The sequence below is a fragment of the Haplochromis burtoni genome, unplaced genomic scaffold (assembly GCF_018398535.1).
Source record: "Haplochromis burtoni strain Fernald_Lab_line unplaced genomic scaffold, NCSU_Asbu1 Contig_9, whole genome shotgun sequence".
NCBI classification, from domain to species: domain Eukaryota; kingdom Metazoa; phylum Chordata; class Actinopteri; order Cichliformes; family Cichlidae; genus Haplochromis; species Haplochromis burtoni.
Window position 1 is genome coordinate 1332409 of NW_024582370.1, and position 19279 is coordinate 1351687.

At 39.9% G+C, this 19279-nt stretch overlaps 1 protein-coding gene and 1 long non-coding RNA gene across 4 annotated transcripts in view; one reads left to right on the forward strand and one right to left on the reverse strand.

Annotated features, from left to right (window-relative positions):
- Positions 1-6589, reverse strand: part of LOC102301380 — a 53065-nt gene extending 46476 nt beyond the window's left edge. Inside the window, exon 1 of the long non-coding RNA XR_006055233.1 lies at positions 6369-6589. This is a non-coding gene — a long non-coding RNA (uncharacterized LOC102301380). The remainder of the gene's footprint in view (positions 1-6368) is intronic.
- LOC102300751 (putative helicase mov-10-B.2) overlaps positions 4926-19279 on the forward strand; it is a 15149-nt gene continuing 795 nt past the window's right edge. Inside the window, exons 1-23 of one of the 3 annotated variants that reach the window (XM_005914701.3) lie at positions 4926-5763; positions 6644-6746; positions 9310-9491; positions 9842-9938; positions 10034-10175; positions 10278-10530; positions 10634-10744; positions 11663-11840; positions 12371-12513; positions 12630-12806; positions 13079-13191; positions 13307-13503; positions 14063-14160; positions 14290-14387; positions 14473-14571; positions 15517-15622; positions 15713-15830; positions 16032-16223; positions 17709-17780; positions 17891-18016; positions 18093-18181; positions 18300-18412; positions 18549-18617. In XM_005914701.3, the coding sequence (XP_005914763.1) occupies positions 5630-5763; positions 6644-6746; positions 9310-9491; positions 9842-9938; positions 10034-10175; positions 10278-10530; positions 10634-10744; positions 11663-11840; positions 12371-12513; positions 12630-12806; positions 13079-13191; positions 13307-13503; positions 14063-14160; positions 14290-14387; positions 14473-14571; positions 15517-15622; positions 15713-15830; positions 16032-16223; positions 17709-17780; positions 17891-18016; positions 18093-18181; positions 18300-18412; positions 18549-18610 (3003 nt within the window). In that variant the 5' untranslated portion in view covers positions 4926-5629 and the 3' untranslated portion in view covers positions 18611-18617. Of the gene's footprint in view, positions 5764-6643; positions 6747-9309; positions 9492-9841; positions 9939-10033; positions 10176-10277; positions 10531-10633; positions 10745-11662; positions 11841-12370; positions 12514-12629; positions 12807-13078; positions 13192-13306; positions 13504-14062; positions 14161-14289; positions 14388-14472; positions 14572-15516; positions 15623-15712; positions 15831-16031; positions 16224-17708; positions 17781-17890; positions 18017-18092; positions 18182-18299; positions 18413-18548; positions 18995-19279 lie in introns of those variants that run through there. The other 2 variants (XM_042227218.1, XM_014339000.2) reach the window with 2 other exon arrangements.

The window sequence follows — 19279 nt, forward strand, 5'->3', positions numbered from 1 at the left end:
TAAGAGTCTTAAATAAAGATGATATTCTGTGAACTTTCTGTGCTGTTTTTCACAAATGTGCAAATGTTCTCATCTCTCTCCTTCGAGGTTCATGTGTGTCAGCCAAACACCTCTCACACATCTACTTTATTTATTATGACTATTTGGATTTTATGTTGATGTAAATCTGACGTTTTGGTGTCAAAAATGGAAATCTAAGTATTCTTCTATTTTCTGCCACTTATGCGGGCATCCTATTGTCATTCTTATTTAATCGCTTAAGTTAATTACTTTAAACCTAAATCAGCAAAAAGTAAAAAAAAAAAAAAGGTAATAGTAGTTTATTGTGGGTCTGCACTTCTGTGTGTATATAAGACTAAAGCAAACACACTTCAAGCCTGACACACATTGACCTCAGGGTTTCTGTGGGACCCTTGAGTACATGTGCTTTATTTTAGGTGAGCAAACTGCACCACCATGTGAACCCACAGCAGCACTACAACTAAAGTGCTAACTGGTCGTATTTTTTTGAAGACTAATTAGGTGTCATCGCTTTTTAAAAAAAAAAAATCACATCACATAAACACATCTACCAGACAATAGCTCACTTAATTTAACTGTTTTATTGTAAGTTATTGTGTAAAGTTCATATGTAAATTGAATAAAAATGAATGAAAATGCTGAAAAATCTAGAAGTGCACTGGTGCTGATTTTAATAGCAAAGGTTAAGTGCAGAGCTGTAGTAGCTACAGAGGGACAAAGCTGCTGAGCCATACCATGAATGAGTTGATGAAGGTAGGTTAAGAAGAGACGTGACAATCAGTGAGCAGCAGTTTGGCTTCATGCTAACAGAAAACACCACAGATGCAATGTGTGGAGTTGCAGTGTGTCTTTAAAGATCTATGGAAAACAGAGGATGGTGCCAAGACAGTAGCTGTGGTTCTGTATGTGAGGGTGGTGCAGGACAAGTATGAGGACAGTGAGACAGTAGTGATACGTGCAGTGGGAATGATAAATGGCTTTGAGGTGGGGGTTGTCCTGATTCAGTTTTGATGTGCTGAGAATAAACAACCAATACATAACAATAGGCAATGTTCTCTGCAACTTTGCACAAAGCTTCCTGCTCTGCACAGTTTCAGTCTGGGTAAAGAACCTAATGACCTCTGGCACAGTTTATAACTGAAAGGTGGCCTCGTTATTAAATGCATAAGACAAAATACACAGCAAATAAAACATAAAATATATTTTCCTAACAGGGTGGTATTACATGAACGATCAGTGCCTCTTCTTGTTTGCAATGGTGATGGATGGGTTGACTCCTGAGGTCAGGCAAGTCTCAATAAACTGATGTTTGCTGATGACATTGTGAGCTATACTGAGAACAGGAAGGGGTGGGAAAAGAGCCTGGAGAAGTGGAGCAATGATTTGGAGAGAAGAGGGATGAAACAAGACCACATACACTGTCACAGTGAAGACGCAAGGTGGAGAGATCAAGAATGGATGAGTTTAAATACCTGGGGTCAACTATTCAAAGCACTGGAGAATGCACAAGGGAGTGAAGAAGAGAGTGCAGGCAGGATGGAGACTAGTGTCAGGCTTGATATGTAACAAAAGGATGGCAACAAGAGTGAAAGGGAAGATTCACATGATGGTAGTAAGATCTGCTGTGATGCATGGTGTGGAGAGAGTGACACTAACAAAGACAGGAGGTGAAGCTGAAGGTGGCAGAGTGGAAGATACTAAGACTTGTTTGGTGTGAGCAGGGTGGGCAGGGTTAGAAATATATCAGAGAGAGTCAGGTTGAGCTGTGTGGAGATGAAGTTAGAAAGCCAAGGCTGATTGTGACATGCGCAGAGGAGGGATAGTGGATATAATAAACATGGTGAATTTGGAGCTGACAGGCAGGAGAAAAAAAGAAGAAGACGGAGAAAAGACTTGATGTAGTAAAGGTCTAATAGTAGAGGCCTGTTCTGTTACATGCTAAGGTGAGACAGAGACATCTGCTGTACCGACCCTGAAGGTAGCAGTCAGAAGAAGAATAAGTAGAAGCAGAACACTTTAAGCTCTGCATTTGAATTCATATGAAATATTTTTTAATTCCTAATCTCGTGCATTTTGGGGTTTGCAGTTTCTATTTAATTTGTTGTATTTTTTACATTTTTTATTATATTTGTATATATAATAGGGACGCACCACACAGGGGAATGTGAAAATCGTATAACATAGAACATATTTTTTTACACTCTTAGAAATATAAGGCGCAGAAAAGGCGACTGATTGAAACCCTCAGTTAAAGTTATCAGGCCCTATTCCATTTTCTAAAACATGCCGACTTGTTTGATAAGACTTGAGTTTGTTTCCTTTTTGGGGGGTAAGGGTATTTATAAAAAGGGTTTACATATTTATCTAATACGTAAAATACTCCCAGTATGAGGTTATGAGGATGCACAAATCCTTTGGAGGTTGTTTTAGCAGGAATCAAATGTGATACAACAAAGATTTGGTGCTACTTGCTCTGGTGACCCCATGTGAAGGAAGCAGCTGAAAGTAGCTTTTCTTTGGATTCTTTTTATGAACTGCAAACCAGTTGGTTATGTTAATGTACCATAGGGCACATATGGACCCAGCACCATGGGGCTTAGGTGGGCAGCCCACTATAGGCCCCATTACTGGAGGAATATGTGGGGCACATCTGGCCCTGTGCTGTTAGGTGGGGCCCAAATAGTGCCCGAAACCTACAGTGTTGGCATATTGTTAGTTTACTGCAGGCCTACATGAGCCCCCATTGTGGCCCCCTCTCTGCTTTGCTTAGTGTGGGCAGTCCACAGTCGACCCACATCATGGGCAACCCCACTGGGCACATCTGGGCCCTACATTTCCCAACAGGACTGTATAAAGTGTGAGTCTGCAAACCTCTGCTCTTGCCCCACACATGCCCCAAGGGGACAGGTTCTGACTGAGAACCCATCAGTTGTTTGAACTTTTCTTTGTGGCTTAATAAAACTCTTATTCCTTGTCTCATGAACCACCTCAAAGCCAAGACAAAACAAAAGGAAGGTTTTAAGACAAGTTGTCAAGCTGACCCTGTTGTTATATTCTGTGTCCATGTAATCTTTCAAATATGCCACATGTCCGTGCACAAGGACATTGCTTCTGATAAGCAATGTTTTGGCTGTATCGTGTGACCATGGAAGATGGAAAACTTGTCTCTATAAAGACAAGGTCACAAAGCATGCAGATTCCTGTCATACAGTTTGCATTGTTGTTTGACCCTTTTGCAAAGATTACTGAAACTCATAAAGACAACCCGTTTGTGTGAACCTCAGTTTCTATCAGATTTTGCCAACAGAAGCTCACACATCCAAAGGAGCTTTGAAGAACATTTAATTAATTAATTAATTAATTAAAACTAAAAAAGAAACTCAAAACTAAACAAACAACGCGCTGCCTGCTGGAGAGATTAGAGAGAAAATGTTAGCTTCCAAGTCTTTTTAAACAGTTAGCTGAATGCCAACAGGTGTGAGCTCTCTCTGCGCCTCACACACCTGCCTGCCTCCTACACAACACCAGAGAGGGGAAAGAGCGCACAGAGTCAGTAGGGTTGTGTATTCTGTTTTATCTTTATCTTGTCCAAGGTTTCATTGTCAAGGTTTCCCCTTTTAATTTCATTTGCAGTCGATTAAAGTTTCCACTGGTGTGTAAAGGCTGCACTTTGGCCTTTAAGGGGCTCTATCTCTTTCTTTTTGTCCTCTTTTTGTTTTTCAAGAAGTCTCTCTTTGCCCTATTATCAGAAGTAGAAGAGTCACAGGGCTGTTGGTACTCGCTTTGTACCTGGTTCAGTTTTTTTCAACCACTCAAACGCATTATGTAATGTAAAAAAGGGTTTACCTTTTATTTTTCAGAGTAATGATTAATAATGATTATTAATTGGCTGAGCTAACAGGTGTTAATGCTCAATGAACACTTAAAAATAGTATTTGCTCAGCTAAATAGGCATAAACAATCAAATCAATATAGAACAGTCCTCTTAACACAGTAAGTGGCTTGATGAGAGTTTTTATTCCACACAACTGTGTACTGAATCACACAACTTGTTTCCTTCTTTTTTGCAGATAAGTATCTCTGTGTGAAGTGTATGTAGTGTAAAATTAAACTATGTCAAAAAATGAGGAAGAGTCTAAGTATCCTGTTTTTTCTGTAAGACAAATGGTTTCTGCTGACAACAGAGATTGAGGAATACAACCAGAATGTGGTTCTTTGTTTAGACTCGTGAAAAGCAACACTGAACATCTTGTTCTGTGTGTGATGTGACTCATACAGACTGTGGTGTCAAAGCTAAAAAATCATGGTTTCTCTGGCTGAAACCTTGACGACTTAGGGCCTTACTTAAAAAAAAGTCATGCATGTATAATTTAAAAAGTCTAACTGAACGTACTATAAACAATACTCGGCGCATGCTCAGCATTTCAACTCAGTTTGTCAGACTCAGAGTGAACTCTTGCTCAGGCAGAGGAGCCCTGTTTTAGCACTGACATGCATTCAGACACCTCATTAACGTCTCGTATGAAAACACGGCATCAAACTGCTTATTTATGTTTTCATTGAAAGACATAACAACACGTTTATTTTGTCGTTTTTAGTTGTCTCTCGTCTCCTTAGACCGCTTCTTCCGCACTTATAGGTGCACGAGCGCACAGGGGAGGCAGGGGAGGGGCCGGTTGCGTTAGGAGACTTGATTGGACAATCCCGTTTCAGAACAGAAAATGACCCAATGGGCTGCAGTCACTGTCGTCAGTGTTTGTAGGGCCGGTGCGCAGCCACAAGTGGGTCGGGCCACAGGGCAAATGCCCGATACGTCAGATTACAGGTCGAGGCCTGTTTGCGAGCATGTTCGTCGCTGTTATTGAATTTCCATGGCTTTGATAAACAGGCGGCTTGTTATTACCACCTAATGGCAATGTTTTGCATATCATTTTAAGCGAATATATATCTGTCTTCCTTTCTGTCCTTGATCCCACTTTAGGAGTGGGATGATGGGCCAGAGTATAAGTCGTGCTTGAAGTCATAAAGCTCAATGCACGCTACAGCTATACCATTCATTATGTTTCTTTTTCTATTTTTGAGTCAATAATAAAACAAAAACAAATGAAGACAAATTTAATTATGGGCGTTGTGTTGACCCATTTTGATTCAAGGAAAGAAGTTCAAGGAAGGTAACTCAGCTTGTCTCGTGCCATTACAATCAGTACGTGGTTTCAACACATGTAGAGCGAGATAACAGTCACGCAATTAATAGTGACGTGGCAGAGACTGCCTCGTCCTATGGAATCGCTTTATTGCGCTGTTATGTTTTGTTTGCAGATGCTCTCAGATGATTTTGCATCTCAGCGCGTTAAGTTTCATTTCTCCGGCCTGACTGACTCTCTGGGTGTGCCTGCTTTTAATCTCCGAGCATGACTGTTTCAGTACGCAGCGGAGAGCATAGAGGGGCTCCGCCCATGCGGGCGGTCAAGGAATAGAAAGCTAAAGCCCAGTCTTAGGGTATTACTTTATGAAATAAACACAAGCTGTGCGTTGATGCGTTACATCCGCATTTAGAGGATCGGCACGGACGATTTAGGATATACTCTGATAATATCAACTATTGATCATGGTTAATGTGAAGTTATCTATCCGCTGCCAAATTGGACTCGAGTTCTTCGAGTTTTTGAAGGAGACTAATCGAGTATCCATCACAGACAGGATTCAGCTGAGAGACATTTACAACAATGAGTTCCGGATGAGGTGGGTTCTTGATCACTGTTATTTATAAAAGTATCCATAACCAAAAACAGCAGTAAAAGTTGAAGTACTGAATCGACTTCTTGAAGTAAAAGCCAAAAAGTGCAGGCTCTGAAATGTACTCAAAGTGAGAATGTAAAAAAGTAGGTCCTTGAAGGAATTCTACCACCAATTTTTGTGCAAAGGTAACTGAACCTTGTGCCAAATTAATATAAGACTGAAATCAGTCTGTTATGTAGGATACCAGCAAAACAAACTATATTTTTTTTTTCTGATGTCTACATTGTGGAGGGTGACTTTGCCTTGAGTACAATCAGAGGTTAAAGTGGAATCCGGCTGGTATGGAAGCCCTAAGATCAGTTGTTGTCGTTTAGTGGGGAAACGAATGATAACTCAAAATTTTATGATCGGCTAACCTGCTGCTCTTTGTGGATTTACAGAAATGAATTGAACAAGATCTCAGCAGATGTTTCACAACACATCTTGGCTTTTTTCCATTTCCTAAACAAACAGCATTGGTATAAATTTTACAGGTCATACACAGATGTGATTGAAAATGACGACATTAATCTTTAAATCTGTATCAGAAATCACTGTGCAGTCCTTACCTTTACACATAACCCCTCTTTTTCCTTTTGTCTCCTGTCTGTCTTACAATTTTCTCCATCTCTGACTGAAGTTAGAATTCTCTCCCTGAAAAAGCAGCAGTACAGCAGCTGGACCTTTCGTTAGCAACACTGTGCGGCAGACTGCGCACAGTTTGTGTTCTTGCTGATGTTTGTTGAGTTAATAGAAATGTTGCATTTGATATTTTATGCCACTTGAAAAGTGAACTTACTTTGTTACCAATGAAAATAATGATATTCTTTTGTAAACACTTCAGGAATCCGGAGGCCAAAGATCCAAACTTTGGGTCAGTCCTGTATGCCCTGAAAGTGTCCAACAAAATAACAAGACGAAGAGACACTATTCGTTTCAACTCCAAGGTATGCACTATATTTCATTATCTGTTATACCAGAATCTCTAACGGTACATGTGTTTCTTAACAATTATTGATTGATTGATTTTTTACCATAAAACGTACATTTTCACATTTTATTTAAGCACATCACTCAGTCTTGTAGTTGAGATAACAAGGCATGTCTGATATTTTTTTAGAATCTCTCAGTGATACAACTTCAAGTGAAACATTTAAATTTAAAATCAGTTAATCATGCAGGTAAATAATGTTTATCTGATGAAACAAAAAAAATAATAATACTGGAGGCTGATTATAGCCCAATGAAATGAATCTTAGCCTTTAGTCATTGTTGGGTAAAGTCCAGATGGCAGCTCGTGGATTGAGGTAGGTGCGGTGCTGGTGTTGAGTTGGTGATCACGTGCCACACTGATGTTCCCTTAGAGTCAGTGCTACAGTGTCAATGGAAAATTGTATTTAGTAGTCAGTATAATCTTTTAGTGATATAAGTTTGCTTATGGTAGGATGCTGTTTGTAGTTATTTGGTAGTGACAGGATGTGTGATTTTTAGCAGGCTTGGTTCACCCCCACATCCTGGGAGCGTGGGAGAGGTCGTACCTTGTTTTATTGTTTTAACGTAGCTATGTCTGTTTTAGTCTAAGTGCTTTAACTGCTGGACTTCCTCACCGTGCCATCTAGGGTGGGGGAGACTACCCTCTTTATGACCAAGGATGTACCTTTTGTGCTTTCATGTTATATGACCCTTTGATCAACACACACACACACACACACACACACACACACACACACACACACACACACACACACACACACTACGCTCAATGGAGTATAAATAAAGACCGGGGCAGTTCTCTCACTGGAGTCTCTTAGAGTGGAGGCTGCCCTTGCTAGCAAGAAGTTCTGTGTGTTTCTCTTCTCTGAGTCTTTACTGAAGAAGTGTTTTAGAACATTTTCCCTAACATACAGTATAAAGAAGAACAGGGCTTTATTTGGAATATCTATTCCTAAATTGTGTTTACTTCAAGCGTCAGGATACAGCTAATCCACTGACATTATGCAAATGTTTTCACAGTGACTGTGAGGCATATATACCACTTAGGCATCAGCAAAGACTTCATTGTTAGCTGTTACTTCCTGTTTCTCCAGTGCACAATAGTGAACATATTTTTATTTGGTTTTCAAGGTTTTATGTTTTCAACATTTGACAATAAAATGAATAAATGAAACAATTTTTTCCAAATTGTGATGTTTTTACAGATATAATACAGGTCATTGATAGTAGTCGCAGTTTCTCTGACAGTGTTTATCATTTTGGTAATTTCCTTCTGTGACTTTTCCAGAATAACTTTTGTATTTTAATATAACCGTACCAATAAAACAGTTATCTGCCCTTCCATTTTCATACCTGAGAATGCCACAGAGTTAAATCTGGGCTATGCAGGCTTTTTTTTTTTATGTAAAAAGGCAAACTTCTTGGTTATCACAGAGGAGGTCAAAGAGTAAAGCTATTCTCAACCTGTTATATGTTGATATATATGAGTGTTCATATCTTATCTCATATCTTATCTCATATCCCTCCCCTTGCTTGGCTCTTGCTTGCTCACAAGGGGTCGTCTGATTGTTGGGGTTTTCTGTGTATTATTGTGTCCGTCCGTCCATCCGTTCAGCATTTTGAGCACTTTTTAGCTGTTTTCGTGCCTTTGGAAGGATTTTATCAGCAGGATAGCACTAAAACCATCTAAGAGACCATCATGAACTTCACACACGTGTAACAGTTGAAATCAAAGTGATGATTTATTTGGAGGGAGTGTGCTTTGAGCCATGAGTACTTAATAAAGGTTATCCCAGCACAAAGGTAGAGCTGCAATCTGTTCTTTTAGCAACATAAATGTTACATCAGAGAAATTTATTGAAATGGGCTTTTGAAATTGGTATTGTGAGTTTTAAATCATGATGTGCCATCTACTGTACACCTCATGTATTCTAACTGCAGTGTTAGAGGAGGTGCAAGTGGAAGCAAAGTTCATATTTACAGTAAACATTCTTACCCTAGTTTGCTATTGACAGAGGGCAACTGTTTCCTTGTTTTCAGCATGTTTGACTTCACCTCATAGTAAAAAGCCAAACAGGTTCTAAAAGACATTAAGGTATTATTATTGTCTAAAACAAAACTGGTTCAGCTTGCTCTTCTTCTTCTTTTTTTGTATTTGTTAATAGGAGGATCATTAATTGTGTTATTAATGGTTAAAATAAAATAGCTTTTTTTTTTTTTATAGCACAACATTTTATAGGACTTAATATTCTTAAACTGTCCACAGGAATCAGTTTAAAATTTTGAAGTCAAAGCGAGTTAAGGAATCAGAGTTCACGTAAGGACAGGATGCTGTCACTTCCTCAAAAATACATCCTGTTGTCTGAAGAAAATACTTCAGAGTTTCTTAAGACGACGCTCATTCTCTTTCTTGGTTGCAACTTTATAAGCTCAGATAAATAAAGCCAGAAACGTGACAGTGATTTTTCTTTTTCTAAATCCTAAAATAAAACTGACATGAAGTGATGATCCACACAGGTCAAAGCTCTTTACGTGGACCAGTGGCAGTGGCAGAGAGACCGTAAACCTCCGCCTGCCCAGAATGGAGCAGCCAGTCCGGGGATGGGACAGACAGCAGCCTCTGCAGATGAGGCAGAGACAGGAGTAAGATACCGGAGGAAAACGGCCAGTCTCCTGATGAACAAACTCAAGTCAGAGAGGTAACCTGGCAGACTCCTTTCTGCACAATGCAACTCACAGTGTGAACATGCTTTTTATTTTTAAGGCAAACCATTAGGAATGTTTTTGTTTAATGAGTAAATGAAATGTGAAACATGGGAAAACACAACTCATGTGCTGTGGCAAACAGGCCAGGCATGTATGCAGAACATGGAGGTGCGAGTGTGGCTACTTCAGTCCATTAACCTCTGTCACTCACGCAGAGCATCCGCCTCTGCTGCCTGTATTACTTCTGCATGCAGCTAGAAAAGAAAGGCAAACGTGAAAGAAGTGGCCTGAACCCCTGCAGTAAAACAGTGAATCAATGCCTCTGATCTTCTCCCACCTACAGAACCCACTTCATATCTGACAAAAATGGGATCAGCATCACATCCGAACGTTCGTTTGAGAATGGAAAACTTCACTTACGTGTGGAAGAGACCTTTGAGGTATTTAAGCCATCAGATTGCAATGTTCCCCGATATACACGTGCTTACAAACAAACAAAGAAAAAACTTTACAAAATGATGTGTTTTGCTAACAGAGCGAGATAACCCTGCATGTGAAGAACACTGGAACAGAAACTGTGTATTTCACCTACTACACACCTCTACACTGGCTCAAGTGCTTGTCGCTGGTTGACGAGCAGAAAGTGACCAAACAGAACCCCCTGACACTAAAACCAGGTGACGCGAGCATCACAGATAAGCTAGCTCGTTTGACTCACATTTGACTCACAGATTACAGGTAGAATTTGACCATTAATGCACTCAACATCCGGGTTTCAGGTGACAGCTATAAAATCCAGGCTGTCTTCCGCTTCAGCTTGGTTGGTTTCTATCCAGCTACACTCGCCTTTGAATTCAAACCAGACCTGCAGCCATCCTCTGCTGCATTTTACATTGTGCGCTTTATTGAGGCTGAGTGTGTAACTTCCTTGGGACTGGAGCTAGCACCTACAGCCCCCTACAAACCTCGCTCCATCCCCGCCTGGACTCCTGAGGCACATTACACAATTGTGGATGGGCTGCCAGCTGAAGGGTACCGAAGTTTACTCAGCTGTTAAACGTACACTGTAAATGTACAAAAATAAATTTTTATGCCTTTTATAATATTAAACCTTTTCTTTTTTTGTCTCCTTAAGGCTGTCAGTAATGCGTCTAAAAAATGTGGTTGAGCTAAAACGGTATCGAGTACCATCATACATACATGACCTCCTTAAATCACTGAAGCACTCCTGGCCCAATGCTAAAAGGTAAGAAAGAGCCTTGAGATTGTGGTAAATGTTAAATGGTAGTTTGCCTCACTCATGTTTATTTTCCATTTGTTTTTCTTTCTTTTTTTCTTTTTTTACGTTAACACTGCAATTTTTAAAACACTTTATCAGTTTGTTGTCAGTGTCTTCAGATTTCACTAATCTGGTGACATCTTTTATGATATTTAACAATGATCTCTTTTGAGACAATAGGACAAAAACATAGATTAACTAGAGGGGCAGTGGAAGAAAGCAGAGAAAGCAGTTACCAAGAATGTCATCTGTACCAAAACTAATGTAGCCTTATTTTTTTGAACACCTCTCCACCAAAGCAGTTTTACACAACGTTTCTTGGTCTTATCCAGTGTAAATGTATGTGGATGTCCTTCCCAGCTGGATGGGATGTTAGTTGGTCTTCCACATTGTGGGAAAGGAGCAGGTGCTTTTACCACTAGAAAGTGGGCATGATGTCTAGTTTGCCCTGCATATCCAGTATTTCCAGTAGTGACAATTCTTCTAAAAGACACTGCTGTTTGCTATATGTGAGAAAGGGCGACTGTGGAAAACACGTCACCCCATTCTCCTGACATTGTGTGTGATTATAGTTACATTTTCACAAAATTCAAGCTTGGTAGTTTTTGTGTAATCTTGGTGACAAACAGCAATGATCAGCAATTAAGAAATTATACAAAGCAAGGAATGTGAAAGAACACAGGAAAACATAAGTTAATTATTATTTAATTATTTCTGCTTGCAGCTAGAAAAGAAAGCCATACTTGAAAGAACTGGACTGAACCCCTGCAGTAAAACAGTGAATCAATGCCTCTGATCTTCTGAGATGCTCAAATCTCAACTCAGCTTCTGTGATATGATTTGCAGTATACAATGTCATCTGTTTTTCATATGTGTGTCTCAAAGAGCCATACTGGAGAGTCCCTTGAACTGGGAGAACTACACAGAGAGGTTCCAGGTGCTGCTGTATCTGGAGGAGCTTCAGATGGAGGTGGACATCAAGAGATACAACATCCCCAACACTGACAAAGGACACGCTACCATGACTAAAGACAAAACGAACAAGAAGCTTCTTGTTCTGGAGGTAAATATATCAGATATGTCAGATATTTGATTCTGATCACATTTAGTTGTTACCATTAGTTCGATTATTAAAATTAATACCAACTAACAGCTCAGCCTCTCTAACTACTATATTTAATATGGTGAGAAAGAACAGTACAACACTTGAAAAATAAAGAGAAATGTAAAAAGTTTAAGAAATAAGCCAGCTGTTAGTGAGCGTATAACTGAAGGTTTCATTTTAAAGCATATTGGTGGCTCTGGTTTCATAGTCTATCAATATGAACAGAGAAGAGTTACATAAGTTACTGCAGAAAAAAGTCATTCATTTAAACCCATATCAAACTCATACAAAACATACTACATACCTAAATATGGTCATTCTTCACTGACCCATTCATATGTTAAGCTTGTTTTTCATGTCGGTTCCTAAAAATGACAAGGACCTCTACACAACCTTGACTGCTTGTGGCAGCTTGTGGGACACATTCAGCTCATGTTTGTGTCATCACAGTTATCCTTGTGACACATAGCTCTTGTCCCTTTTCCCAGGTGCCTGGTGTGGCTGAGAACCGTCCCTCTGTGCTCCGAGGAGACAAGCTGCTGGTGTATCCTGTTGGAGAACCAGGGGTCAAGTACTGTGGCTACGTCCACAGTGTGCAGCTGGACAGTGTTAAACTGGGTTTCAGCTCCCAGTAAGATGATGACTGTTTAGCATTATAAAAATACAAGTCCAATCGGAATTAATATCTGCTGTTTCATAAATAAATTGATATTTGTGGCATCTTAGATTTTGTGAATTTCTTTACAGGTTGGTCAGCCGCTTTGTAGAAGGTATGAAGTTCAGTGTTGAGTTCACTATAAACCACGTGACTCTGCGTCTCCAGCACAGAGCGGCAGAACTGGCCTTTTCACGTAGACTGGAAAGCGTGTTGTTTCCTGCTGAACCCAACATGTCCTTTCAGCCAAAGGACCTTCCCAATCTCAGGTTAGAAACTCTAGTAGACTGATCATATAATTTTTTTAATACACAGTGCATGTGTTATCCCTTTCTTTATATGTGAATAAATAATGTAAGATAATTATAGCACTTCTCTAATCAGCTGAGGCTGGAGTTTTGGTTCTCTGTACACTTAAAGGCAGGTGTTATGGTTAATTGTAAGTTTCAGAGCCAGTGCCCATAAATCCTAAAATGAGTTACTCAGGAGTGTTTCATCTCTAAAATTATAAATTTTTTCCCCTTTATCTTACCATCAACAGGTTATTTGATTGGCAGCTGGAGAAAAATCCAGAGCAATATCAGGCAGTACAACACATTGTAGCTGGCTCATCCAAACCTGCCCCCTACCTGATCTTTGGCCCACCTGGAACAGGTACTGGGTCCCATATATCGCTAACTCTTTGTTTGAGCTGCTGTTCCTGGAACTTATCATAAGTCTAAAAATGCAACTCAGCTGATGCCATTCTTATGTTTCTTGGATTGTCTAGGCAAAACAGTGACTGTGGTGGAGGCCATCAAGCAGATAAAGAAGACACAAGCTAACTGCTACATTCTGGCATGCGCTCCATCCAACAGTGCTGCTGATCTGCTTTGCAAGAGGATTGTGGAGCATGTGGACAAGCATGAAGTGTACCGCATGTATGCCAGCAGCCGGGACCCAAAACTTGTGCCAATGGAATTAAAGGTCAGTGCTGGGAGTTCATTTGTTTCAACAAGATCATAAGATTCAATATTTTAAGTCTTTTTTTTTTTTTTCTTTTTTTTTTGGTGGTGGTGGGGGGGTTGAATGGAACGTATTTATAAATAATGTTGCTCATTTACTTTTCTTCCATTGCAAATGACCTATTACGCAGTAGCCGTGAAGTTAGTTAATGTTATTAAACAATATCATCAGCAAAACAAGAGGAGTAACCTAAATTTGACTAGCAGGAAACCCAACTTCATAATATATTTATTATATTATAGAAATTATTAAAGAAAACACCACCAAAGCTTAGAATTTGATCTAGAAGATCATTTTATGTAAACAAAGGCATTTATTTCCTTTTTCCTCCACCTTCCAAAGCTATGATGTCACAAGAATGTGATTGATCAGATCCACCATTGCGTTCATGGATGACACACTAAATGAGGACCACTCATTCACTTCCAACTAAAGTGTTGATGTGCTTCCTGGTGTTTAACACGCTTGATGCTATTGTATTAAGTCTCACTGAGGTTTATGATACGATGGCACTTTACAGGAATGCTCTAACCTGGTTGGGGAGTGTTACATTTTCCCTGCTAAAGAAGAGCTGATGACGTATAAGATCATGGTCACCACCCTGTTAACTGCCGGAAGGTAGTGAATGACTCACACTGCAGTCATATCTGCATGACACTGTCTATAACATTAACACAACATTAAACATGACAGATGAACGTGACCTACATGACTTTGTGCCATGTAAACATTATTTGATCTGTGCAGATTGGTCACAGGTGACATTCCAGAAGGACATTTCACTCATGTGTTTGTGGACGAGGCTGGACATGCTGTGGAGACTGAGTGTTTAGTCCCATTGGCAGGTAAAAACAACAGAGCTTTCAATTCTGTAGCTGTACTAGATTAGTTTCATGTGATGCTTGATTTTTGTTATTTTGTGCCGCGCAGCCTTACTAGATGCAGAGACTGGTCAGGTTGTTCTAGCTGGAGACCCCAAGCAGCTTGGCCCTATTCTCAGGTCGCCGTTTGCTCTGAAATACGGCATGGGTAAGTACAGATGTGCGAACACCCTCATGCTGCACACAGGATGCAAAGACAGAGCACTAAACATGTGATGTTTGCCTTGAGAGTTTTGATGGAAAGAAAAGAGAAAGGCAGAAGGAAAAAGAGAAAGCATATGAATGGGTGCCAACTCCCAATAGAGGAGCTCTGGTACTGTATGAAGAAATCAGGAGAAGTATGTGAAGAAAGTACAGGACATGTATAAGGACAGTGAGACAGGGGTGAGGTGTGCAGTAGTAGGAGTGACAGATGGGTTCAAGGTGGGGTGGGATTACATCAGGGATCAACTCTGAGCCCCTTATTCAATTAAATTAAATTCGTATATTTATTTATATACATAAATATTTTATTATCCTTCGCCACGGCCTCAAGAGTTGGGAGTTCGCCTTATAATCGGAAGGTTGCTGGTTCGAGCCTCGGCTTGGACAGTCTCGGTCGTTGTGTCCTTGGGCAAGACACTTCACCCGTTGGTGATAGTCAGGTCGACAGTATAATTCAGGCAGGAATCTCCATGTACTACGCTGTTTATAGATGACTGGAGAGGTGGAGGCATGCACAGGAATGAAGAAGAATGAAAGTTAATAGAAGCAAGAGAGAAAAGCAACAACCAGTATACAAGTGAGGTGAACAGAGTGCAGGCAGGGTGAAGTGAGTGTCAGGGCTGATTTGTGACAGAAAAATAGTAGCAAGTGTAAAAGGAATTATTCAAAACATAGTAGTGAGACCTGCTATGATGTATTGTTTGGAAAAGCTAGTACTGACAAAAAGAGGGTTGGTGTGACAGAAGAGAATGGGATGAAGTGAGATGGAGGCAAATGAGCTGCTATGGTGACCCTAAAGTGAGCAGCTGAAAGAAGAACTTGAACGCTAATTTCTTGCGTGTGTAGTAATCTGATATTTGATTTTAAAACCTCTCTGTGCTGTCTACAGGAGTGTCCCTCTTGGAGCGGCTGATGAATAACTTCTCTATGTACCAGAAGAACGCTGATGATGTGTTCAACAGCTGTTTTGTCACCAAGCTGCTGCGTAACTACAGGTGTGCTAGAAGAGATAATTTAAGGATGCTTGGTAATAAAAAACTGAAAGTTATTGCTTGATTTCCAACAATGCATATTTCTTCTTTCAGGTCTCATCCTGCCATTCTTGAGGTTCCCAATGAGCTCTTCTATGGTGGGGAGCTGCAGCCTTGTGCAGATGAGTATGCACAAAACTTCTACTGTGGATGGGAACACCTACCAAAACGGGTACAAAGCACATGCTGCACTGTTAAAGTACAAACAACTCATATACACATCCAGACGTCTTCTTCTGTTTTTTCGGCACTGGGTTGCAGCAGCTTTGATTGAACTCAAAGCATCAAAAGCCCCACTTCACAGCAACACAAATATTAAAAGGTACAACAACCATACCATTCTACCAATGCACTATTATTTTACATCTTCTAGAACTTCCCAGTGATCTTCCATGGGGTGACTGGCAAAGACGAACGTGAGGCCAGCAGCCCTTCTTTTTTCAATGTAGCTGAAGTGGAGGTGCTGATGGACTATGTGCGGAAACTGCTGCAGGCACAAGGCAAGAGAGGTGTGGCGAAGATTACACCCCGAGACATAGGCATCATCGCCCCCTACAGGAAGCAGGTATAAATTAATTTCCAATGCACTGATGTAGTGGTTCCCCCTAGAAACTAGAGATGGACCGATCCGATATTAGGTATCGGTATCGATACTAATGTAAATTACTGGATCGGATATCGGAGAGAAATAAAAAATGTAATCCAATCCATTAAATATCAAAAAAGCACCTCACAAAACTTGCAACATGACGTAATTCGGCTCATAACCGTAGCACGTCGCAGCAGTAGGCCTCACGTGAGAGAGCGGCTGTGTGTATTTGTAGCCTCACTAGCAATCCGGCATTTCATCTCAGAGGAAGTTATCCCAGACAGAAGTAAAGTAAAAATGTGTAAGTTCATCTCTGAATGTTTGTAAAGCATTCCTGCGTTAAGCTTAACAACCGATATATGGAGCGGATCCTCTTCTCTCTCCCTCTCTCTCCTGCTGCTACTTCAATCATGAAACTGATCAATGATCAGCTGATCGTCTCTCTTGTTTGCTTATTGCTCACTGCGTGCCAGAAAGAGGAAACTAGCGGCTGAACAACAGCAGCACGTTTAAGCTTGATCAGCTGTTGTTAGAATTTATTTAATATTACTTTCTACACCAGGATCTTTTTCTACGTAGCTGACGCTGGTAACTGTGCAGGGGCGGATCTAGCAAAGTTTAGCCAGGGGGGCCGATAGGGCACGAACAGGGAAAAGGGGGCACAAAGACATACTTTTCTTTCTTATTCTCATTTAAAATGTCGAGCTTTTAATAAATAATCATCTGAATCTTACACCCAAAGTTTTAATCTGATGTAAAACGTATAGAAGTCCATTACTGTATATAGTAACTATTACGGTAAGTCTAATATACCCTAGTAAGCTATAGTACTTTTTCCTTTGGGAAGGTACCATCTGTGCAGTTCTGTTGAAGAAAGATGTTGAATCTATTTAAATATTCTTGGAAAATAATTGATTTCGGTGCATTTTTTTCACACTGCATGAAATTAAAGTTGATTACATCAATTAAGCATCATGAGGTGGAGGGTGGGGGGTGGTTCCCTATTTTTTTTTTTGCTGGGTGTTTTAGAGCCCTATTTGTTAGGTTGCTTACTCTTTAAAATACTTTAAAATACCAGAATACGGAGGATGGTGCAGGTTTAAGTTCATTAGATTGATCAGTTTTGCTGAACTATGAAATATTTTGGGTGCAGCGTATTTTTTGCATACAGGTATAACAGAATAGTTTTAGTGGGGTTTTTTTTAACTTGAGTATGAACTTATACAAAAAGCAGCAAGATATTAAAAAACTGTTTTATTGATTAAAAAACACTATATCGGATTCATATCGGTATCGGCAGATAAACAAATTTATGATATCGGTATCGGACATAAAAAGTGGTATCATGCCGTCTCTACTAGAAACCTTTACTATAACTACAAATGAAAACATGTGGAAAGCTTAATATACAGGTTATTGTTCATGTTTTTTTTTTTTTTTTTTTCCCCCCATTTCAAATAGGTGCAGAAAATCCGCAAGGCACTAGATAAAGTTGGTAAAGACTATGAATTTGTGAATATGGACACCCTTAAGGTAACTGAATGTTTGACACTGAAACACTATAAAACATTAATTTTTTATAGCGTTTTATAGTATTAAGTGTGTCAGAAAGGCATATTCATTTGTGTGTGTGTGTGTGTCAGGTTGGTTCGGTGGAGGAGTTCCAGGGCCAGGAGAGGAGAGTGATTTTGGTGTCTGCAGTTCGAAGCAGCCCCGATTACACAGAGATAGACAAGGATTTCAACCTGGGCTTTGTCAAAAATGAGAAGGTAAACAACACAAACGCATGCACAAACACAGAGCCCACATTTACAGATTATTGTGACACGTTCTTTTGTTGTCCAGAGATTTAATGTGGCTGTGACTCGAGCTAAAGCCCTGCTGATTGTGGTGGGAAACCCCAGAATTTTGGAAACAGATTCCACCTGGGCCCGGCACGTGACACACTCCTACTTCCGCTTTCAGCAAACGTTAAATTTTAAACTCGGCTTTAAATTTGAACGAGTGATCTGCGCTGACTTTCTTGTTCACTCTTTCTCTGTTCGCCTGCAGCTTCATCCAGTACTGCAGAGATGAAGGAGGTTACACTGGATTCATTCGGGCAGAGGAAGATGAAGATGTGTTAGCTCGACTTCAAGCACTTTACATCTCAATTGAGGCCACAGGTAGCAAACAAAGGCTAATTACAATAATTGTGCCACTGAGTAAAAACATATGAAACTGAGGGTAATTCTTTCATAAAAACCTTCCTCATATGAACATGTTAAAATTCTCCACCTTGAATTTTGCTTTTCTCACCAGTTGAGACTGCAGAGAGTGTCATTCAGCAGCAGCTGGACCCTGAGTGGAGGAATGACATGTGAGCCAAAGGAGAGCCCCAAAAGGTGTTCAGAGGAATTCATTTCAGCACCAAGCACCATCAAACTGTCCTAAATGAACACTTTGCTATATCAAATGTCCAACAAAGATATAATTTTACTCTATGATCCCGACCAAAGACAATGATAGACATAACTGTATTGTGTTTAGAGCAAGTATATTGTCTCAGGGAACTGCACCACTAACACCAGCAACTTGTCACAATTACATGGAGACAATAAATCTTAAGACTGAAGAGTTCCTCGAGCAGCTTTTCCAGCACTAGGAGAACAGATGGAGCAGTCTACTCAGTGCATAGGATCGAAAAAACGTGCACTTTATATGCAAGGATTCTTCTGTGTCATCTGATCAAAGCACCATATAGTCAATAGAATCCAAAAGGAGTGGTTACGGACCTATGCTTGACTTTGTGAAGGAACAAATTACTTAAATTTACAGTTTTAAATTGATCTGTTTGTTAACTGGTTGTTAAATAACTGAAATGCACATGCAGTGTTGCCTGCCCATGTATGAAAATTTCAATGCATTTTATAATTACTGAACACAGAAATTTTGTTCATGTTTTTAAGCAAATTATTAAATTAAATCTAAGATGACAACACACGAGGTCACTTGAATGTTCAAACCTACCAATCTTTTTTTTTTTTTTTTTT